We start from the raw sequence: 22,613 nt of genomic DNA on the forward strand, positions 1-22,613 counted from the left end.
TGTGAACGCTGCTGAATGGGTGGGGCTAAGGCCTAAGAGGGTGTGAACGCTGCTGAATGGGTGGGGCTAAGGCCTAAGAGGGTGTGAACGATGCTGAATGGGTGTGGGCTAAGGCTTAAGATGGTGTGAATGCTGCTGAATGGGTGGGGCTAAGGCTTAAGAGGGTGTGAACGATGCTGAATGGGTGGGGCTAAGGCTTAAGATGGTGTGAACGATGCTGAATGGGTGGGGCTAAGGCCTAAGAGGGTGTGAACGATGCTGAATGGGTGTGGGCTAAGGCTTAAGATGGTGTGAATGCTGCTGAATGGGTGGGGCTAAGGCTTAAGAGGGTGTGAACGATGCTGAATGGGTGGGGTGCTGAATGTGTGGGGCTAAGACTTAAGGGGTGTGAAGATGCTGAATGGGTGGGGCTAAGGCCTAAGAGGGTGTGAACGATGCTGAATGGGTGTGGTCTAAGGCTTAAGAGGGTGTGAACGATGCTGAATGGGTGGGGCTAAGAGGGTGTGAACGATGCTGAATGGGTGGGGCTAAGGCCTAAGAGGGGAACGATGCTGAATGGGTGGGGCTGTAAGAATGAACGCTGCTGAATGGGTGGGGCTAAGGCTTAAGAGGGTGTGAACGATGCTGAATGGGTGGGGCTAAGGCCTAAGAGGGTGTGAACGATGCTGAATGGGTGGGGCTAAGGCTTAAGAGGGTGTGAACGATGCTGAATGGGTGGGGCTAAGGCTTAAGATGGTGTGAACGATGCTGAATGGGTGTGGTCTAAGGCTTAAGAGGGTGTGAACGATGCTGAATGGGTGGGGCTAAGGCTTAAGAGGGTGTGAACGATGCTGAATGGGTGGGGCTAAGGCCTAAGAGGGTGTGAACGATGCTGAATGGGTGGGGCTAAGGCCTAAGAGGGTGTGAACGCTACTGAATGGGTGGGGCTAAGGCCTAAGAGGGTGTGAACGATGCTGAATGGGTGGGGCTAAGGCCTAAGAGGGTGTGAACGATGCTGAATGGGTGGGGCTAAGGCCTAAGAGGGTGTGAACGATGCTGAATGGGTGGAGACAAAGAAAAGCTCTTCAGTATATACATTTTCAAAGCAGAATGGCTTTCCCATTGTTCCTCAACTGTATTGTGTAATGTACAATTTTCTAGTCTCTACTTTTGTCCAATGTAAAAAACACGATTTCAAATGTTGCTACATATGACCTAATCGAGCCAGTCAGCTATCCGGAAATACAAAGATAAAGATATCCCCTGATATTGACCCTATTCACCCAGTCAACCAATCGCAACACTGTAACAGACTTCATCACTGGTAAAGTGTTGAATTCAGACATAACAGCAACATCTCACAGAAGTCCTCTACCTGCGAATCTGAGACCATGATTGTCTTTCTGTTGTGGGTGTGGTTAGCAAAGCAATCTTTATTTGCATGCAATTAACATATATTGATATGCATTACCATTTCTCCTGACAGTGGAAGAACTGCTCAGGCGAGCTGCAGGAAGGCTTCACCTGCACTATGCCAAAAGAGCGGCAGAGACCCAAACTATCATCAGACTTTTTGACAGGGTTTGTTTCAGACGGCATTCAATCCCTGCTCTTCCAAAGAGAAAGTGACATATTTCTTTTGTTTGGAGCGGAGATACAGTGGCTTTGAACTAGGGCTTAAACTCAGAAACCTGATTTCTCCATCCTGAACTGTCCCCTCGCTCTCTTTCTCCATCTCTCTCTCTCTCTTTTTATTTCTCTCTCACCCGTAGTGTCAGAACTGAGTCTCATTCACTCCCGTATCTTTCCCATTGCTGGCGAGAGCATATGCGTCCTGGGTGTTTCTAGTGAGTGATGCTTCTTGTGAGTCTCTCCTGGTGACTGTCCAGTCCCGTGTGTCTCTCCACGGTCTCCCATCCCTGGTCATTGTCCCTGTGTCCTGCTGCGTCTCTGCCTCACTACTCAGGTGTGTGTCGCTGCGGGGGATGCTCTCAGCCCGGACCCCTCCCTTCCCCCCTGTGGTGAGACTCTTCTGGAAGGACTCAGATGTAAAGTAATACACCACTGGGTCTAGGCAGCAGTTGAGGGTGGCCAGACACAGGGTGATGGGGTACAGCGTCCGGACAAACCTTCACATTCAGAAAAACGCTAATTAATGGCTTCAATGTGGCAAGTCATTTTGCACCAAACACCATATTGTACATAGACATAGACTAAATCACATATCTACAAACAACACAATTCAGAGGACAATGTTTTTTATAAAAAATTGACATGTTGATTTATTGATTTCTTAAAATGCAAATGCTAAAGTGTTAAAGTTGTCCAGAGCCTGGGTCCGCACCATGGTGTAGAGGAAGAGGATTGAGTTGTAGGGTTAGGGTTAGTTATACCTCTTAAGGTTACAGTTGGCCAGAGCCTGGGTCCGCACCATGGTGTAGAGGAAGACGATTGAGTTGTAGGGTTAGGGTTAGTTATACCGCACCATGGTGTAGAGGAAGAGGATTGATTTGTAGGGTTAGGGTTAGTTATACCGCACCATGGTGTAGAGGAAGAGGATTGATTTGTAGGGTTAGGGTTAGTTATACCTCTCAAGGTTACAGTTGTCCAGAGCCTGGGTCCGCACCATGGTGTAGAGGAAGAGGATTGAGTTGTAGGGTTAGGGTTAGTTATACCGCACCATGGTGTAGAGGAAGAGGATTGATTTGTAGGGTTAGGGTTAGTTATACCGCACCATGGTGTAGAGGAAGAGGATTGAGTTGTAGGGTTAGGGTTAGTTATACCGCACCATGGTGTAGAGGAAGAGGATTGATTTGTAGGGTTAGGGTTAGTTATACCTCTCAAGGTTACAGTTGGCCAGAGCCTGGGTCCGCACCATGGTGTAGAGGAAGAGGATTGATTTGTAGGGTTAGGGTTAGTTATACCGCACCATGGTGTAGAGGAAGAGGATTGATTTGTAGGGTTAGGGTTAGTTATACCGCACCATGGTGTAGAGGAAGAGGATTGATTTGTAGGGTTAGGGTTAGTTATACCTCTCAAGGTTACAGTTGGCCAGAGCCTGGGTCCGCACCATGGTGTAGAGGAAGACGATTGAGTTGTAGGGTTAGGGTTAGTTATACCTCTCAAGGTTACAGTTGGCCAGAGCCTGGGTCCGCACCATGGCATATAGGAAGAGGATGGAGTTGTAGGGGACGAAGCAGATGATGAAGATGGCCAGGTGGACGAGGATCATACGGAGCACCCGGCGCTTGCTGTTGCAGCCGTGGCCGATGGTCCCTGGGCGACGGAGGGTTCTCAGCACCAGAGAGGAACACACCAGGTTGGTTAGGAGTGGGAGGAGAAAACCTACGATCTGGAGAGGACAGGAATAGCTTAGCACATAAATAAATAATAAGATACACCCCTATAGACACACTGATACACACACTGACATACATATACACTGATATACACACTGATAAACGTATATATATATATATATACACACTGATAGACACTGATTCACACACTGATATACACACTGATAAACGTATATATATATATACACTGATAGACACTGATTCACACACTGATATACACACTGATAAACGTATATATATATACACTGATAGACACTGATTCACACACTGATATACACACTGATAAACGTATATATATATATATACCTCTCAGTTGGCCAACTGATAGACACTGATTCACACACTGATATACACACTGATAAACGTATATATATATATATACACTGATAGACACTGATTCACACACTGATATACACACTGATAAACGTATATATATATATATACACTGATAGACACTGATTCACACACTGATATACACACTGATAAACGTATATATATATATATACACTGATAGACATGATTCACACACTGATATACACACTGATAAACGTATATATATATATATACACTGATAGACACTGATTCACACACTGATATACACACTGATAAACGTATATATATATATATACACTGATAGACACTGATTCACACACTGATATACACACTGATAAACGTATATATATATATATACACTGATAGACACTGATTCACACACTGATATACACACTGATAAACGTATATATATATATATACACTGATAGACACTGATTCACACACTGATATACACACTGATAAACGTATATATATATATATACACTGATAGACACTGATTCACACACTGATATACACACTGATAAACGTATATATATATATATACACTGATAGACACTGATTCACACACTGATATACACACTGATAAACGTATAATATATATATACACTGATAGACACTGATTCACACACTGATATACACACTGATAAACGTATATATATATATATACACTGATAGACACTGATTCACACACTGATATACACACTGATAAACGTATATATATATATATATACACACTGATAGACACACTGATATATACAGTGCCTTGCGAAGGTATTCGGCTCCCTTGAACTTTGCGACCTTTTGCCACATTTCAGGCTTCAAACATAAAGATATATATAAAACTGTATTTTTTTGTGAAGAATCAACAACAAGTGGGACACAATCATGAAGTGGAACGACATTTATTGGATATTTCAAACTTTTTTAACAAATCAAAAACTGCGCCACCTTTTGCTGCGATTACAGCTGTAATTCGCTTGGGGTATGTCTCTATCAGTTTTGCACATCGAGAGACTGTCCTTCTGTAGCTCAGTTGGTAGAGCATGGCGCTTGTAACGCCAGGATAGTGGGTTCGATTCCCGGGACCACCCATACGTAGAATGTATGCACACATGACTGTAAGTCGCTTTGGATAAAAGCGTCTGCTAAATGGCATATATTATTATTATTATTATTTATATATTTTATTTTTTGAAATGTTTTCCCATTCCTCCTTGCAAAACAGCTCGAGCTCAGTGAGGTTGGATGGAGAGCATTTGTAAACAGCAGTTTTCAGTTCATTCCACAGATTCTCGATTGGATTCAGGTCTGGACTTTGACTTGGCCATTCTAACACCTGGATATGTTTATTTTTGAACCATTCCATTGTAGATTTTGCTTTATGTTTTGGATCATTGTCTTGTTGGAAGACACATCTCCGTCCCAGTCTCAGGTCTTTTGCAGACTCCATCAGGTTTTCTTCCAGAATGGTCCTGTATTTGGCTCCATCCATCTTCCCATCCATTTTAACCATCTTCCCTGTCCCTGCTGAAGAAAAGCAGGCCCAAACCATGATGCTGCCACCACCATGTTTGACAGTGGGGATAGTGTGTTCAGGGTGATGAGCTGTGTTGCTTTTACGCCAAACATAACGTTTTGCATTGTTGCCAAAAAGTTAAATTTTGGTTTCATCTGACCAGAGCACCTTCTTCCACAAGTTTGGTGTGTCTCCCAGGTGGCTTGTGGCAAACTTTAAACAACACTTTTTATGGATATCTTTAAGAAATGGCTTTCTTCTTGCCACTCTTCCATAAAGGCCAGATTTGTGCAATATACGACTGATTGTTGTTCTATGGACAGAGTCTCCCACCTCAGCTGTAGATCTCTGCAGTTCATCCAGAGTGATCATGGGCCTCTTGGCTGCATCTCTGATCAGTCTTCTCCTTGTATGAGCTGAAAGTTTAGAGGGACGGCCAGGTCTTGGTAGATTTGTAGTGGTCTGATACTCCTTCCATTTCAATATTATCGCTTGCACAGTGCTCTTTGGGATGTTTAAAGCTTGGGAAATATTTTTGTATCCAAATCCAGCTTTAAACTTCTTCACAACAGTATCTCGGACCTGCCTGGTGTGTTCCTTGTTCTTCATGATGCTCTCTGCGCTTTTAACGGACCTCTGAGACTATCACAGTGCAGGTTCATTTATACGGAGACTTGATTACACACAGGTGGATTGTATTTATCATCATTAGTCATTTAGGTCAACATTGGATCATTCAGAGATCCTCACTGAACTTCTGGAGAGAGTTTGCTGCACTGAAAGTAAAGGGGCTGAATTATTTTGCACGCCCAATTTTTCAGTTTTTGATTTGTTAAAAAAGTTTGAAATATCCAATAAATGTCGATCCACTTCATGATTGTGTCCCACTTGTTGTTGATTCTTCACAAAAAAATACAGTTTTATATCTTTATGTTTGAAGCCTGAAATGTGTCAAAAGGTCGCAAAGTTCAAGGGGGCCAAATATTTTCGCAAGGCACTGTATATATATATATATATATACACACTGATATACACTGATAGACATACTGATTGAATTACATACTTTGAGAGGCCAGGATTCAATCCCATTGTGTTTAAAGACAAGGTGGCTTTTAAAGCAATATTACCGGCGTTCTCAGAGATCTTCCAATCTTACCGCGTTCTCAGAGATCTTTCAATCTTACCGCGTTCCCAGAGATCTTTCAATCTTACCGCGTTCCCAGAGATCTTCAAATCTTACCGCGTTCTCAGAGTTCTTTCAATCTTACCGCATTCCCAAAGATCTTTCAATCTTACCGCGTTCCCAGAGATCTTTCAATCTTACCGCATTCCCAAAGATCTTCCAATCTTACCGCGTTCCCAGAGATCTTTCAATCTTACCGCATTCCCAAAGATCTTTCAATATTACCGCGTTCCCAGAGATCTTTCAATCTGACCGCGTTCCCAGAGATCTTTCAATCTTACCGCATTCCCAAAGATCTTTCAATCTTACCACGTTCCCAGAGATCTTTCAATCTTACTGAGTTTCCAGAGATCTTTCAATCTTACCACGTTCCCAGAGATATTTTTAAGGTCAGATGTTGGATGAATTGGAGATGACCTTCAAAATGTCAAGCACGCTGTAAGCCGTTTCTGATTTAAACACGGCCTACGTCTCCCAGGAGATCGAATAGAATCCTTCTCTCTCTTCCTCCCTCCCTCCCTGCCTCCATCCCTCTCTCTCTCTCTCTCTCTCTCTCTCTCTCTCTCTCTCTCTCTCTCTCTCTCTCTCTCTCTCTCTCTCTCTCTCTCTCTCTCTCTCCTCACCTCTATAAAAATAGTGATCTTAGACAGGTATGTCTTCCAGGTGCTCTTGGAGAATCCCTCGAAGCAGGCCGTGGCGCGGTTCGCCTGGTTGATCGTGGAAAAGAAGGTGACCGATATCCCTCCACCCACGATGGTGAGCCAGACCGCAGCACACACCAGGCCTGCGTTCCTCCTCGTGCGGACTGAGCGTGAGCGGAAGGGGTAGACGATGGCCAGAAAGCGGTCCACGCTGATGCAGGTGAGAAACAACATGGAACCGTAGATGTTGGTGATGAACGCTGTTCCTGATACCTGGGGGAAAGAGAGAGAGATTGAATGGTTAATTGATTCATTCCTTCATTACCTGACACCTGGGGGTGGAATAGATGTATTAGGCAGAAAGACACATACAGCCAAACATCTGTGCAATGACAGAACAGTTCACACGGTGAAAAGGGCTAGAAACTAGTAACTACCTTGCAAAGTTCATCTCCAAAGGGCCAGTGTCGGTTGACGTTGTAGTAGACCTTGAAGGGCAGTGTGAACACAAACACAAGGTCTGACAACGCCAGGTTAGTCATGAACAGCGTTGTCTCGTTGCGTAGCTTCATCCGGAAGCAGAACACAAAGAGAGCAGCACAGTTGGTGCAGAGCCCCAGGACAAACACCACGCTGTAGACCACGCTGTACAGGTCATACTTAAAGCTGTCATCTATCCCACAGTCCTCCATGCCTGTCTCATTCAGCACCAGACCAGCCATGCTGAGGCCGGGGTGGAGGTAGAAGGGTAACGGTTGGGGGTGGGGTAGTGGGCGTTTTCTGGGGAGGTCAGTGGGGGGTCCACCAGGCAAGCCCCCTCCAAGGCATCCCGATCTCAGGCACACACACACACACACACACACACACACACACACACACACACACACACACACACACACACACACACACACACACACACACACACACACACACACACACACACACACACACACTCCCAGAGATGCTGACACTATGTGTGTGTGTGTTTGGGTTGGTTGCTTCACCTGCAGACAGAAATAAACAAGTCAGTTAGACTGTTGGCATGATAGCCTAGCATCTCCCCTCTAAGTCAGTTAGACTGTTAGCATGATAGACTAGCATCTCCCCTCTAAGTCAGTTAGACTGTTGGCATGATAGCCTAGCATCTCCCCTCTAAGTCAGTTAGACTGTTAGCATGATAGCCTAGCATCTCCCCTCTAAGTCAGTTAGACTGTTAGCATGATAGACTAGCATCTCCCCTCTAAGTCAGTTAGACTGTTGGCATGATAGCCTAGCATCTCCCCTCTAAGTCAGTTAGACTGTTAGCATGATAGCCTAGCATCTCCCCTCTAAGTCAGTTAGACTGTTGGCATGATAGACTAGCATCTCCCCTCCAAGTCAGTTAGTATTTTAGAATGAAAGCATTTCCCCTAGGGCAGACTCACAAACTCTGGGGATAATTGGCTGAAATGATTCAGTTAAATAAGGGTTTAATAAACAGCCCATCTGTAAACAGCCCATCCAACCAACTACCTACCTCATCCCCATATTTTTTTTAGTTTTTCTGCTCTTTTGCACACCAGTATTTCTACTTGCACATACTCATCTGCACATATATCATCACTCCAGTGTAAATTGCTAAATTGTAATTACACTATTGGCCGAGTTATTTCCTTACCTCATTTGCACACACTGTATATAAAAAAAAATTATATTGCGTTATTGACTGTATGTTTGTTTATCCAATGTGTAACTCTGAGTTGCTGTTTGTATCACACTGCTTTGATTTATCTTGGCCAGGTCGCAGTTGTAAATGAGAACTTGTTCTCAACTGGCCAACCTGGTTAAATATAGGTTAAATAAAGGTGAAATTAAGGTGAAATAAAGGTGAAATAAAGGTGATATGACATTTAAAAAATAATGTATATTAATACAGTTGCAGATGGTCTTGTTCAGGCTATAAACAAATATTTAGATGACAGTGCTTACAAATGCATTCCAACACCTGGATTTCTCAAGTCTCTCTCTCTCTCTCTTTCTTCTCTCTCTCTCTCTCTCTCTCTCTCTCTCTCTCTCTCTCTCTCTCTCTCTCTCAATTCAATTCAATTCAATTCAAGGGGCTTTATTGGCATGGGAAACATGTGTTAACATTGCCAAAGCAAGTGAGGTAGATAATATACAGAAGCGAAATAAACAATAAAAATGTACAGTAAACATTACAAATGTCATATTATATATATATATATATATATATACAGTGTTTTAACAATGTGCAAATTATTAAAGTACACAAGATAAAGTAAATAAGCATAAATATAGGTTGTATTTACAATGGTGTTCGTTCTTCACTGGTTGCCCTTTTCTCGTGGCAACAGGTCACAAATCTTGCTGCTGTGATGTCACACTGTGGAATTTCACCCAGTACACCCAGTTTATCAGTTTTATCAAAATTGGCTTTATTTTGTTTTGCCATAGCAAGTGGAATAGACAATATTCTCTGTCTCTCTCTCTCTCTCTCTCTCTCTCTCTCTCTCTCTCTCTCTCTCTCTCTCTCTCTCTCTCTCTCTCTCTCTCTCTCTCTGTCTGTCTCTCTGTCTCTCTTCTCTGTCTCTCTCTCTCTCTCTCTCTCTCTCTCTCTCTCTCTCTCTCTCTCTCTCTCTCTCTCTCTCTATCTATCTCTCTCTATCTCTCTCTGTCTGTCTCTCTGTCTCTCTTTCTGTCTGCCTCTGTCTGTCTATAGCAAGGCTATGCTCTCAGACTGTACATAGTCATTGATTTTCTTAATTTAGGATCAGTGTCAGGTATTCTCCCACTCTCTGTTTTTTGTGAATTTCTTGGTTGGTGATCCAGTGTGGACCTTTTTGCTTTGTCAGACCTCACAACCAGCTGGCTAGAGGGAAATGTGTTCAGATATCTGATTTAAGTATTTTTAGCCAGATCCTAATTGGGATGTTGACCTCACAACCCCTGATTTAAGTATTTTTAGCCAGATCCTAATTAGTATGTTCCTTTCCTAGGTTCATCTCTCTGTAGGTGAGGGCTTTTTTATGTAGAATTTAACAGAGCTTTTCTGGGGTTTGATAACTTTGTCCAAATTGCGTACACAAAGAAGGCCCTTCTTGCTTTGTCTCTCAGATCATTTACGTCTTTGTTGAAGTTACTTAGGCCAAGGTACATATAGTTTTTTTGTGATTTTTGTTTCTATGGCAACGGTGTCTTGATGGAATTTGTATTTATGATCCTGGCAACTGGACCTTTTTTGGAACACTATTATGTTGGTCTTACTGAGATTTACTGTCAGCGCCCAGGTCTGACAGAATCAGTGCAGAAGATCTAGGTGCTGCTGTAGGCCCTCCTTGGTTGGTGACAGAAGCACCAGATCATCAGGAGACATTTGACTTCAGATTCTAGTAGGGTGAGGCCGGGTGCTTCTGACTGTTCTAGTGCCATCGCCAATTCGTTGATATATATGTTGGTGGGGCTCAAGCTGCATCCCTGTCTCAATCCACAGCCCTTTGGAAAGAAATGTGTGTGGTTTTTTTTGCCCCACGGTTGTTGTTTGTGTAAATGGATTTTGTGTTTTTCCCTCAACTTTTTCTTTCTCAATTCAATTCAAAGGGCTTTATTGGCATGGGAAACATATGTTAACATTGGTCTTTATTGGCATGGGAAACATATGTTAACATTGCCACAGCAAGTGAAATAGATAATAAACAAAAGTGAAATAAACAATAAAAAATGAACAGTTAACATTACACTCACAGAAGTTAATCCCAGCCCCCATCCCCGCAGGAGGCCAGTTAAAAAATAGTTCTTGCCTAGATAAATAAAGGTTAAATAAATAATTCAAATATTTAAAAAAGTTCCAAATAATTGAAACATTTCAAATGTCATATATTATTGCTATATACAGAGTTGTAACGATGTCTCTCTCTCTCTCACACACACCTAGACAGTACCTACCACACATTCTCTCTCTCTCTCCATCTCATGTTGACAGCCTTCCACAGTCTACTCCTTAACTGGGGGTCTCTGTCTCTCTCTGTACTGAATCCCACATAGTGACTTAACATTGTAACACAACGTGACTTAACACAGCAACACAAAGTAGCTGAACAGAGTAAAACAGTCCATTAAAACATTAACACACAGTGACTTCAAATCAAATCAAATTGTATTTGTCACATACACATGGTTAGCAGATGTTAATGCGAGTGTAGCGAAATGCTTGTGCTTCTAGTTCCGACAATGCAGTAATAACCAACGAGTAATCTAGCTAACAATTCCAAAACTACTACCTTATACACATAAGTGTAAAGGGATAAAGAATATGTACATAAAGATATATGAATGAGTGATGGTACAGAGCGGCATAGGCAAGATACAGTAGATGGTATCGAGTACAGTATATACATATGAGATGAGTATGTAAACAAAGTGGCATAGTTAAAGTGGCTAGTGATACATGTATTACATAAAGATGCAGTAGATAATATAGAGTACAGTATATACGTATACATATGAGATAAATAATGTAGGGTATGTGAACATTATATTAAGTAGCATTGTTTAAAGTGGCTAGTGATATATTTTACATCAATTCCCATTATTAAAGTGGCTGGAGTTGAGTCAGTGTGTTGGCAGCAGCCACTCAATGTTAGTGGTGGCTGTTTAACAGTCTGATGGCCTTGAGATAGAAGCTGTTTTTCAGTCTCTCGGTCCCAGCTTTGATGCACCTGTACTGACCTCGCGTTCTGGATGATAGCGGGGTGAACAGGCAGTGGCTCGGGTGGTTGTTGAGGTTGAAGAGGCACTGCTGCGCCTTCTTCACGATGCTGTCTGTGTGGGTGGACCAATTCAGTTTGTCTGTGATGTGTACGCCGAGGAACTTAAAATTTAGTACCCTCTCCACTACTGTTCTATCGATGTGGATAGGGGGGTGTTCCCTCTGCTGTTTCCTGAAGTCCACAATCATCTCCTTAGTTTTGTTGACATTGAGTGTGAGGTTATTTTCCTGACACCACACTCCAGGGCCCTCACCTCCTCCCTGTAGGCCGTCTCGTCGTTGTTGGTAATCAAGCCTACCACTGTTGTGTTGTCCGCAAACTTGATGATTGAGTTGGAGGCGTGCGTGGCCACGCAGTTGTGGGTGAACAGGGAGTACAGGACGCACCCTTGTGGGGCCCCAGTGTTGAGGATCAGCGGGGTGGAGATGTTGTTACCTACCCTCACCACCTGGGGGCGTCCCGTCAGGAAGTCCAGTACACAGTTGCACAGGGCGGGGTCGAGACCCAGGGTCTCGAGCTTGATGACGAGCTTGGAGGGTACTATGGTGTTAAATGCTGAGCTGTAGTCGATGAACAGCATTCTCACGTAGGTATTCCTCTTGTCCAGATGGGTTAGGGCAGTGTGCAGTGTGGTTGAGATTGCATCGTCTGTGGACCTATTTGGGCAGTAAGCAAATTGGAGTGGGTCTAGGGTGTCAGGTAGGGTGGAGGTGATATGGTCCTTGACTAGTCTCTCAAAGCACTTCATGATGACGGAAGTGAGTGCTATGGGGCGGTAGTCGTTTTGCTCAGTTACCGTAGCTTTCTTGGGAACAGGAACAATGGTGGCCCTCTTGAAGCATGTGGGAACAGCAGACTGGGATAGGGATTGATTGAATATGTCCGTAAACACACCAGCCAGCTGGTCTATGCATGCTCTGAGGGCGCGGCTGGGGATGCCGTCTGGGCCTGCAGCCTTGCGAGGGTTAACACGTTTAAATGTCTTACTCACCTCGGCTGCAGCGAAGGAGAGTCTGCATGTTTTGGTTGCGGCCGTGTCAGTGGCACTGTATTGTCCTCAAAGCGGGCAAAAAAGTTATTTAGTCTGCCTGGGAGCAAGGCATCCTGGTCCGTGACTGGGCTGGTTTTCTTTTTGTAATCCGTGATTGACTGTAGACCCTGCCACATACCTCTTGTGTCTGAGCCGTTGAATTGCGATTCTACTTTGTCTCTATACTGACGCTTAGCTTGTTTGATTGCCTTGTGGAGGGAATAGCTGCACTGTTTGTATTCGGTCATGTTTCCGGTCACCTTTCCCTGATTAAAAGCAGTGATTTGCGCTTTCAGTTTCACACGAATGCTGCCATCAATCCACGGTTTCTGGTTAGGGAATGTTTTTATCGTTGCTATGGGAACGACATCTTCGACGCACGTTCTAATGAACTCGCACACCGAATCAGCGTATTCGTCAATGTTGTTGTCTGACGCAATACGAAACATATCCCAGTCCACGTGATGGAAGCAGTCTTGGAGCGTGGAGTCAGCTTGGTCGGACCAGCGTTGAACAGACCTCAGTGTGGGAGCTTCTTGTTTGAGCTTTTGTCTGTAGGCAGGGATCAACAAAATGGAGTCGTGGTCAGCTTTTCCGAAAGGAGGGCGGGGCAGGGCCTTATATGCATCGCGGAAGTTAGAATAGCAGTGATCCAAGGTTTTACCAGCCCTGGTTGCGCAATCGATATGCTGATACAATTTAGGGAGTCTTGTTTTCAGATTAGCCTTGTTAAAATCCCCAGCTACAATGAATGCAGCCTCAGGATATGTGGATTCCAGTTTGCAAAGAGTCAAATAAAGGTCGTTCAGAGCCATCGATGTGTCTGCTTGGGGGGGAATATATACGGCTGTGATTATAATCGAAGAGAATTCCCTTGGTTGATAATGCGGTCGACATTTGATTGTGAGGAATTCTAAATCAGGTGAACAGAAGGACTTGAGTTCCTGTATGTTGTTGTGACCACACCACGTATCGTTAACCATAAAGCATACGCCCCCGCCCCTCTTCTTACCAGAAAGATGTTTGTTTCTGTCGGCGCGATGCATGGAGAAACCAGCTGGCTGCACCGACTCCGATAGCGTCTCTCCCGTGAGCCATGTTTCCGTGAAGCAAAGAACGTTACAGTCTCTGATGTCCCTCTGGAATGCCACCCTTGCTCGGATTTCATCAACCTTGTTGTCAAGAGACTGGACATTTGCGAGTAGAATGCTAGGGAGTGGCGCACGATGTGCCCGTCTCCGGAGCCTGACCAGAAGACCGCTTCGTTTGCTTCTTTTACGACGTCGTTGTTTTGGGTCGCAGGCTGGGATCCATTCCGTTGTCCTGGGTGGAAGGCAGAACACAGGATCCGCTTCGGGAAAGTCATATTCTTGGTCGTACTGATGGTGAGTTGACGCTGCTCTTATGTTCAGCAGTTCTTCTCGACTGTATGTAATGAAACCTAAGATGACCTGGGGTACCAATGTAAGAAATAACACGTAAAAAAACCAAAAACTGCAGAGTTTCCTAGGAACGCGAAGCGAGGCGGCCATCTCTGTCGGCGCCGGAAGTAGTGAGTAACACAGTAACAAACAATGACATAAAACGGCGACGCACAGCAACTTAACACAGTAACAGTGACTTAACACAGTAACAGTGACTTAACACAGTAACAGTGATTTAACACAGCAACTACATGGGGCTTGACACAGTAACACACAGTGACTTGACACAGTAACACACAGTGACTTTAACACAGTAAGAAAATGTGACTTAACACAGTAACACACAGTGACTTAACACAGTAACAGCGACTTAACACAGTAGCACAGAGTGACTTAACACAGTAACACAGTGACCAAACACAGTAACACAGTGACTTAACACAGAAACACACAGTGACTTAACACAGAAACACACAGTGACTTAAGACAGTAACACATAGTGACTAAACACAGTAACACACAGTGACTAAACACAGTAACACACAGTGACTAAACACAGTAACACACAGTGACTAAACACAGTAACACACAGTGACTAAACACAGTAACACAGTGACTTAACACAGTAACACAGTGACTTAACACAGTAACACACAGTGACTAAACACAGTAACACACAGTGACATAACACAGTGACTAAACACAGCAATACATAGTGACTTAACACAGTAACACACAGTGATTAAACACAGTAACACAGTGACTTAACACAGTGACTTAACACAGTAACACAGTGACTTAACACAGTGACTTAACACAGTAACACAGTGACTTAACACAGTGACTTAACACAGTAACACAGTGACTTAACACAGTGACTTGGCTAGACTATATAGCCTTCCTAACATTCAGCTATATATAATGTTGCTTCATGCTGATCTGTTATGAATATACTACAGCTGAGGTAGCAGTGTCAGGGACTGGGCCAACGTGTGTGTCACCGTGAGTGAACTCTGTGTGTGTGCAGCTGTCTTTTCAAGGTCCATGACCTGACCTGACCTGACCAGTCCCACTATAGATACTAGACCAATACAGCTGTTTCTTTATGTCAGTCCCACTATAGATACTAGACCAATACAGCTGTTTCTTTATGTCAGTCCCACTATAGATACTAGACCAATACAGCTGTTTCTTTCTGTCAGTCCCACTTCAGATACTAGACCAATACAGCTGTTTCTTTATGTCAGTCCCACTATAGATACTAGACCAATACAGCTGTTTCTTTCTGTCAGTCCCACTATAGATACTAGACCAATACAGCTGTTTCTTTCTGTCAGTCCCACTATAGATACTAGACCAATGCAGCTGTTTCTTTATGTCAGTCCCACTATAGATACTAGACCAATACAGCTGTTTCTTTATGTCAGTCCCACTATAGATACTAGACCAATACAGCTGTTTCTTTCTGTCAGTCCCACTATAGATACTAGACCAATACAGCTGTTTCTTTCTGTCAGTCCCACTATAGATACTAGACCAATACAGCTGTTTCTTTCTGTCAGTCCCACTATAGATACTAGACCAATACAGCTGTTTCTTTCTGTCAGTCCCACTATAGATACTAGACCAATACAGCTGTTTCTTTCTGTCAGTCCCACTATAGATACTAGACCAATACAGCTGTTTCTTTATGTCAGTCCCACTATAGATACTAGACCAATACAGCTGTTTCTTTCTGTCAGTCCCACTATAGATACTAGACCAATACAGCTGTTTCTTTCTGTCAGTCCTAGTACAGATACTACAATACAGCTGTTTCTTTATGTCAGTCCCACAGACAGGCAAACAGGTAGAGAAAATGGCAGAGAAACAGGTACTAGACCAACAGCTGAAAGGCAGCAAACTTTTTGGGCCACAATGGGTTCTAAGAAACAGGCAGACAGAGGGAAATATACTAAAGCAGAGAAACAGGCAGACAATTTAGGCAACTGAAACAGGCAGACAGAAAGGCTTAGAGAAACATTTGCAGACAGAAAGGCAGAGAAACAGGCAGACAGTAAAAGGCATAGAGTGAACAGGCAGACAGACAGGCAGAGAAACATTTATTGGCAGACAGAACAGGCAGAGAAACAGGCAGACAGAAAGGCAGAGAAACAGGCGCAAGACAGGATGAGAAGCAGGCAGACAAAAGGCAGAGAAACAGGCAGACACAGAAAGGCAGAAAACAGGTAGACAGACAGGCAAGAAACAGGCAGGCAGCCAGGCAGAGAAACAGGCAGACAGACAGGCAGAGAAGCAGGCAGACAGGAAGGCAGAGAAACATAACAGACAGGCACTTGAAACAGGCAGACAGAAAGGCAGAGAAACAGGCAGACAGACAGTCAGAGAAACAGGTAGACAGACAAGCAGAGAAACAGGCAGACAGACAGGCAGAGAAACAGGTAGACAGGCAGGCAGACAGGCAGACAGACAGGCAGAGAAACAGGCAGACAGGCAGAGAAACAGGCAGACAGAAAGGCAGAGAAGCAGGCAGACAGAAAGGCAGAGAAACAGGCAGACAGAAAGGCAGAGAAACAGGCAGACAGACAGTCAGAGAAACAGGTAGACAGACAGGCAGAGACTAAGATACAGACAGACAGGCAGAGAAACAGGTAGACAGGCAGTCAGATAGATAGAGAAACAGGCAGACAGACAGGCAGTCCCACAGAAAGACAGAGAAACAGGTAGTCAGTCCCACTAAATGGCAGACCAAAACAGGTCAGACAGGCAGAGAAACAGGCAGACAGACAGGCAGAGAAACAGGCAGACAGGCAGAGAAACAGGCAGACAGAAAGGCAGAGAAACAGGCAGACAGAAAGGCAGAGAAACAGGCAGTCCCAGAAGAGGCAGAGAAACAGGCAGACAGAAAGATAGCTGTTTTTTTGTCCTCTTAGTAAACACGAGAAACAGGCAGACAGACAGGCAGAGAAACAGGCAGACAGAAAGGCAGAGAAACAGGCAGACAGAAAGGCAGAGAAACAGGCAGACAGACAGGCAGAGAAGCAGGCAGACAGAAAGGCAGAGAAACAGGCAGACAGAAAGGCAGAGAAACAGGTAGACAGAAAGGCAGAGAAACAGGCAGACAGACAGGCAGAGAAACAGGTAGACAGACAGGCAGAGAAACAGGCAGGCAGCCAGGCAGAGAAACAGGCAGACAGACAGGCAGAGAAGCAGGCAGACAGGAAGGCAGAGAAACAGGCAGACAGACAGGCAGAGAAACAGGCAGACAGAAAGGCAGAGAAACAGGCAGACAGACAGTCAGAGAAACAGGTAGACAGACAGGCAGAGAAACAGGCAGACAGACAGGCAGAGAAACAGGTAGACAGGCAGGCAGACAGGCAGAGAAACAGGCAGACAGACAGGCAGACAGAAAGGTAGAGAAACAGGCAGGCAGCCAGGCAGAGAAACAGGCAGACAGACAGGCAGAGAAACAGGTAGGCAGACAGGCAGAGAAACAGGCAGGCAGCCAGGCAGAGAAACAGGCAGACAGACAGGCAGAGAAACAGGTAGACAGGCAGGCAGACAGGCAGAGAAACAGGCAGACAGACAGGCAGAGAAACAGGTAGGCAGACAGGCAGAGAAACAGGCAGGCAGCCAGGCAGAGAAACAGGCAGACAGACAGGCAGAGAAACAGGTAGACAGGCAGGCAGACAGGCAGAGAAACAGGCAGACAGACAGGCAGAGAAAAAGGCAGACAGACAGGCAGAGAAACAGGCAGACAGACAGGCAGAGAACAGGCAGACAGACAGGCAGAGAAACAGGCAGACAGGCAGAGAAACAGGCAGACAGACAGGCAGAGAAACAGGCAGACAGACAGGCAGAGAAACAGGCAGGCAGCCAGGCAGAGAAACAGGCAGACAGAAAGGCAGAGAAACAGGCAGACAGACAGGCAGAGAAACAGGTAGACAGACAGGCAGAGAAACAGGCAGGCAGCCAGGCAGAGAAACAGGCAGACAGAAAGGCAGAGAAACAGGCAGGCAGCCAGGCAGAGAAACAGGCAGACAGACAGGCAGAGAAACAGGTAGACAGGCATGCAGACAGGCAGAGAAACAGGCAGACAGACAGGCAGAGAAACAGGCAGACAGACAGGCAGAGAAACAGGCAGACAGACAGGCAGAGAAACAGGCAGACAGACAGGCAGAGAAGCAGGCAGACAGACAGGCAGAGAAACAGGCAGACAGAAAGGCAGAGAAACAGGCAGACAGACAGGCAGAGAAACAGGCAGACAGACAGGCAGAGAAACAGGCAGACAGCCAGGCAGAGAAACAGGCAGACAGACAGGCAGAGAAACAGGTAGACAGGCAGGCAGACAGGCAGAGAAACAGGCAGACAGACAGGCAGAGAAACAGGCAGACAGACAGGCAGAGAAACAGGCAGACAGACAGGCAGAGAAGCAGGCAGACAGACAGGCAGAGAAACAGGCAGACAGACAGGCAGAGAAACAGGCAGACAGACAGGCAGAGAAACAGGCAGACAGACAGGCAGAGAAGCAGGCAGACAGACAGGCAGAGAAACAGGCAGACAGAAAGGCAGAGAAACAGGCAGACAGGCAGACAGATAGGCAGAGAAGCAGGCAGACAGACAGGCAGAGAAGCAGGCAGACAGACAGGCAGAGAAGCAGGCAGACAGAAAGGCAGAGAAGCAGGCAGACAGGAAGGCAGAGAAACAGGCAGACAGACAGGCAGAGAAACAGGCAGACAGACAGGCAGAGAAGCAGGCAGACAGACAGGCAGAGAAGCAGGCAGACAGACAGGCAGAGAAGCAGGTAGACAGACAGGCAGAGAAACAGGCAGACAGACAGGCAGAGAAACAGGCAGACAGACAGGCAGAGAAGCAGGCAGACAGACAGGCAGAGAAACAGGCAGACAGGCAGACAGACAGGCAGGCAGCCAGGCAGAGAAGCAGGCAGACAGACAGGCAGAGAAACAGGCAGACAGACAGGCAGAGAAACAGGCAGACAGACAGGCAGAGAAACAGGTAGACAGACAGGCAGAGAAACAGGCAGACAGACAGGCAGAGAAACAGGCAGACAGACAGGCAGAGAAACAGGCAGACAGACAGGCAGAGAAACAGGCAGACAGACAGGCAGAGAAACAGGCAGACAGACAGGCAGAGAAACAGGCAGACAGACAGGCAGAGAAACAGGCAGACAGACAGGCAGAGAAACAGGCAGACAGACAGGCAGAGAAACAGGCAGGCAGACAGGCAGAGAAACAGGCAGACAGACAGGCAGAGAAACAGGCAGACAGCACAGGCAGAGAAACAGGCAGACAGACAGGCAGAGAAACAGGCAGACAGACAGGCAGAGAAACAGGCAGACAGACAGGCAGAGAAGCAGGCAGACAGACAGGCAGAGAAACAGGCAGACAGACAGGCAGAGAAACAGGCAGACAGACAGGCAGAGAAACAGGCAGACAGACAGGCAGAGAAGCAGGCAGACAGAAAGGCAGAGAAACAGGCAGATAGACAGGCAGACAGGCAGAGAAGCAGGCAGACAGACAGGCAGAGAAACAGGCAGACAGACAGGCAGAGAAACAGGCAGACAGACAGGCAGAGAAACAGGCAGACAGACAGGCAGAGAAACAGGCAGACAGACAGGCAGAGAAGCAGGTAGACAGACAGGCAGAGAAGCAGGTAGACAGACAGGCAGAGAAACAGGCAGACAGACAGGCAGAGAAGCAGGCAGACAGACAGGCAGACAGACAGACAGAGAAGCAGGCAGACAGACAGACAGGCAGACAGGCAGAGAAACAGGCAGACAGGCAGGCAGACAGGCAGAGAAACAGGCAGACAGACAGGCAGAGAAACAGGCAGACAGACAGGCAGAGAAGCAGGCAGACAGACAGGCAGACAGACAGGCAGACAGGCAGAGAAGCAGGCAGACAGACAGGCAGACAGACAGGCAGACAGGCAGAGAAACAGGCAGACAGGCATGTTGAATGTATCAAATCAAAATGCAAAACTGATAATCAGATAATCTTCCCCCATGCCTGTCTCTTTTCCCCATTATTCCAGTGTTATTATGGGGTTAAAAATTTATAAACATAATACTGTAAGGAGTTCCAGGTCAGGAATCAGCTGGCATTGATTTCAAAGCATGCTCTTAGTCCTGGTCCTATCTGACAGGTAAAGAGAGAGATGTCCTGGTCCTATCTGACAGGGAAAGAGAGAGATGTCCTGGTCCTATCTGACAGGGAAAGAGAGAGATGTCCTAGTCCTATCTGACAGGTAAAGAGAGAGATGTCCTAGTTCTATCTGACAGGGAAAGAGAGAGATGTCCTGGTCCTATCTGACAGGTAAAGAGAGAGATGTCCTGGTCCTATCTGACAGGTAAAGAGAGAGATGTCCTGGTCCTATCTGACAGGGAAAGAGAGAGATGTCCTGGTCCTATCTGACAGGGAAAGAGAGAGATGTCCTAGTCCTATCTGACAGGTAAAGAGAGAGATGTCCTGGTCCTATCTGACAGGGAAAGAGAGAGATGTCCTGGTCCTATCTGACAGGGAAAGAGAGAGATGTCCTAGTCCTATCTGACAGGTAAAGAGAGAGATGTCCTGGTCCTATCTGACAGGGAAAGAGAGAGATGTCCTGGTCCTATCTGACAGGTAAAGAGAGAGCCGCTGATGAAATAACTTTTAAGACCCAAACAAGTTGTTAAAGGCTAACAGTTGAACCTGTAAAGAACAAAATAACTTTTGGTTCAGTGACCGATTATCTTGATTGACACTAGTTACCACAGCCACAAAGTATTAACCCTGCCGATTTCTACTATTTCTCTTTTTAAAATCTTATTTTAAACCTAACCTTAATGTCACCTGTTAAGTCCACTTCAATCCGTGTAGATGAAGGGGAGGAGACAGGTTAAAAATTATGTTTAAACCTTGAGACATTCGGAGGGTGAATGGGCAAGACAAAAGATGTAAGTGCCTTTCAACAGGGTATGGTAGTATGTGCCCGGCGGTTTGGGTCAAGAACTGCAACACTGCTGGGGTTTTCACACTCAACAGTTTGCTGTGTGTATCAAGAATGGTTCACCACCCAAAGGACATCCAGCCAACTTGACACAACTGTGAGAAGTAGGGTAGCCTAGCGGTTAGAGCGTTGGACTAGTAACCGGAAGGTTGCGAGTTCAAATCCCCGAGCTGACAAGGTACAAATCTGTCGTTCTGCCCCTGAACAGGCAGTTAACCCACTGTTCCCAGGCCGTCATTGAAAATAAGAATTTGTTTTTAACTGACTTGCCTGGTTAAATAAAGGTCCATGCTCCAACAAATTGAGGCTGTTCAGAGGGCAAAAGGGGGTGCGACTCAATATTAGGTTGGTGTTCCTAATGTTTTGTACACTCAGTGTATATATATATATTTTTTACCTTTGTGGCTGTGATAACTAGTGTAAACCTGTTATCTGAGTTCGTGAGGATGATGATAATGATGACAGCTCACCTGGTTGTCACCTCTGGTTGTCAAGTCAACACGTGCAACACTGCTACTGTCCCAGGAAACATCAGACTGGTTCACCAACAAGTGCTTTTCTTCTCTTTGTAGTAACTTCCCTTCAAACAGTATTTAAACGTTTCCCAGGTTCTGTCATTTCGTAAAAACTTAACAATCTTGCCGTATCTAGAAGAGCATGTTGTTTATTTCTATTTAGATGGAAAACGCAGTAAGGGATCCAATTCACCGCGCAGGGTCCTGTGCCTAGTTGAATGTGAATTTCAGCAGAGGATCTGTTTGTGTGTTCGCGTGCGCGTGCGCGGTCGGTGGGCTGGAGGTCGACTTGCATGGCCAGAGGAAACGAGACAATAGCACCTTGGTCGTTGGAGGGAGGGGGGGCAGGGGCACGTGGGAGCTGAATAGGGAATTGTTGGAGAGGAGGAAGGGAGAGTTGAGCAGGGGAAGGAAAGAGAGAGAGGGGCTCTCCGTCCCGTGCCCCTCTCTCCCTCTCCCTTTCTCCTCTCCCTCTTTCTCTCCCTTTCTCCATCCCCTCTCTCTCTCCCTAACCCTTCCCCACCCCCTCCCCCTCCCCCTCTCCCTTTCTCCATCCCCTCTCTCTCCCTAACCCTTCCCCACCCCCTCCCCCTCTCCCTCTCCCTCTCCCTTTCTCCATCCCCTCTCCCTCTCCCTTTCTCCACCCCCTCTCTCCCTTTCTCCATCCCCCTCTCCCTCTCCCTTTCTCCATCCCCCTCTCCCTCTCCCTTTCTCCACCCCCTCTCCCTCTCCCTCTTTCCCTCCCCCTCTCCCTTTCTCCATCCCACTCTCCCTCTCCCTTTCTCCACTACCCTCTCTCCCTCTCCCTCTCTCTCTCTCCCTCTCCCTCTCCCTCTCCCTCTCCCTCTCCCCTTCTCCA

The 22,613-nt window shown here is 45.8% G+C and overlaps 1 protein-coding gene across 1 annotated transcript; it reads right to left on the minus strand.

Annotated features, from left to right (window-relative positions):
* Window positions 1–1,399: 1,399 nt before the first annotated feature.
* On the minus strand, window positions 1,400–22,002 carry lpar4 (lysophosphatidic acid receptor 4). Its single transcript, XM_052487226.1, has 5 exons — window positions 21,710–22,002; window positions 7,449–8,015; window positions 6,994–7,284; window positions 3,099–3,331; window positions 1,400–2,108 (listed from the first exon to the last, which is right to left on the minus strand). Exons 2-5 carry the CDS (start codon window positions 7,731–7,733, stop codon window positions 1,754–1,756), a joined length of 1,164 nt encoding a protein of 387 aa, XP_052343186.1. The 5' UTR covers window positions 7,734–8,015; window positions 21,710–22,002; the 3' UTR covers window positions 1,400–1,753.
* Between the last annotated feature and the right edge of the window lie 611 nt (window positions 22,003–22,613).

The sequence above is a fragment of the Oncorhynchus keta genome, chromosome 30 (genome assembly GCF_023373465.1).
Source record: "Oncorhynchus keta strain PuntledgeMale-10-30-2019 chromosome 30, Oket_V2, whole genome shotgun sequence".
NCBI classification, from domain to species: domain Eukaryota; kingdom Metazoa; phylum Chordata; class Actinopteri; order Salmoniformes; family Salmonidae; genus Oncorhynchus; species Oncorhynchus keta.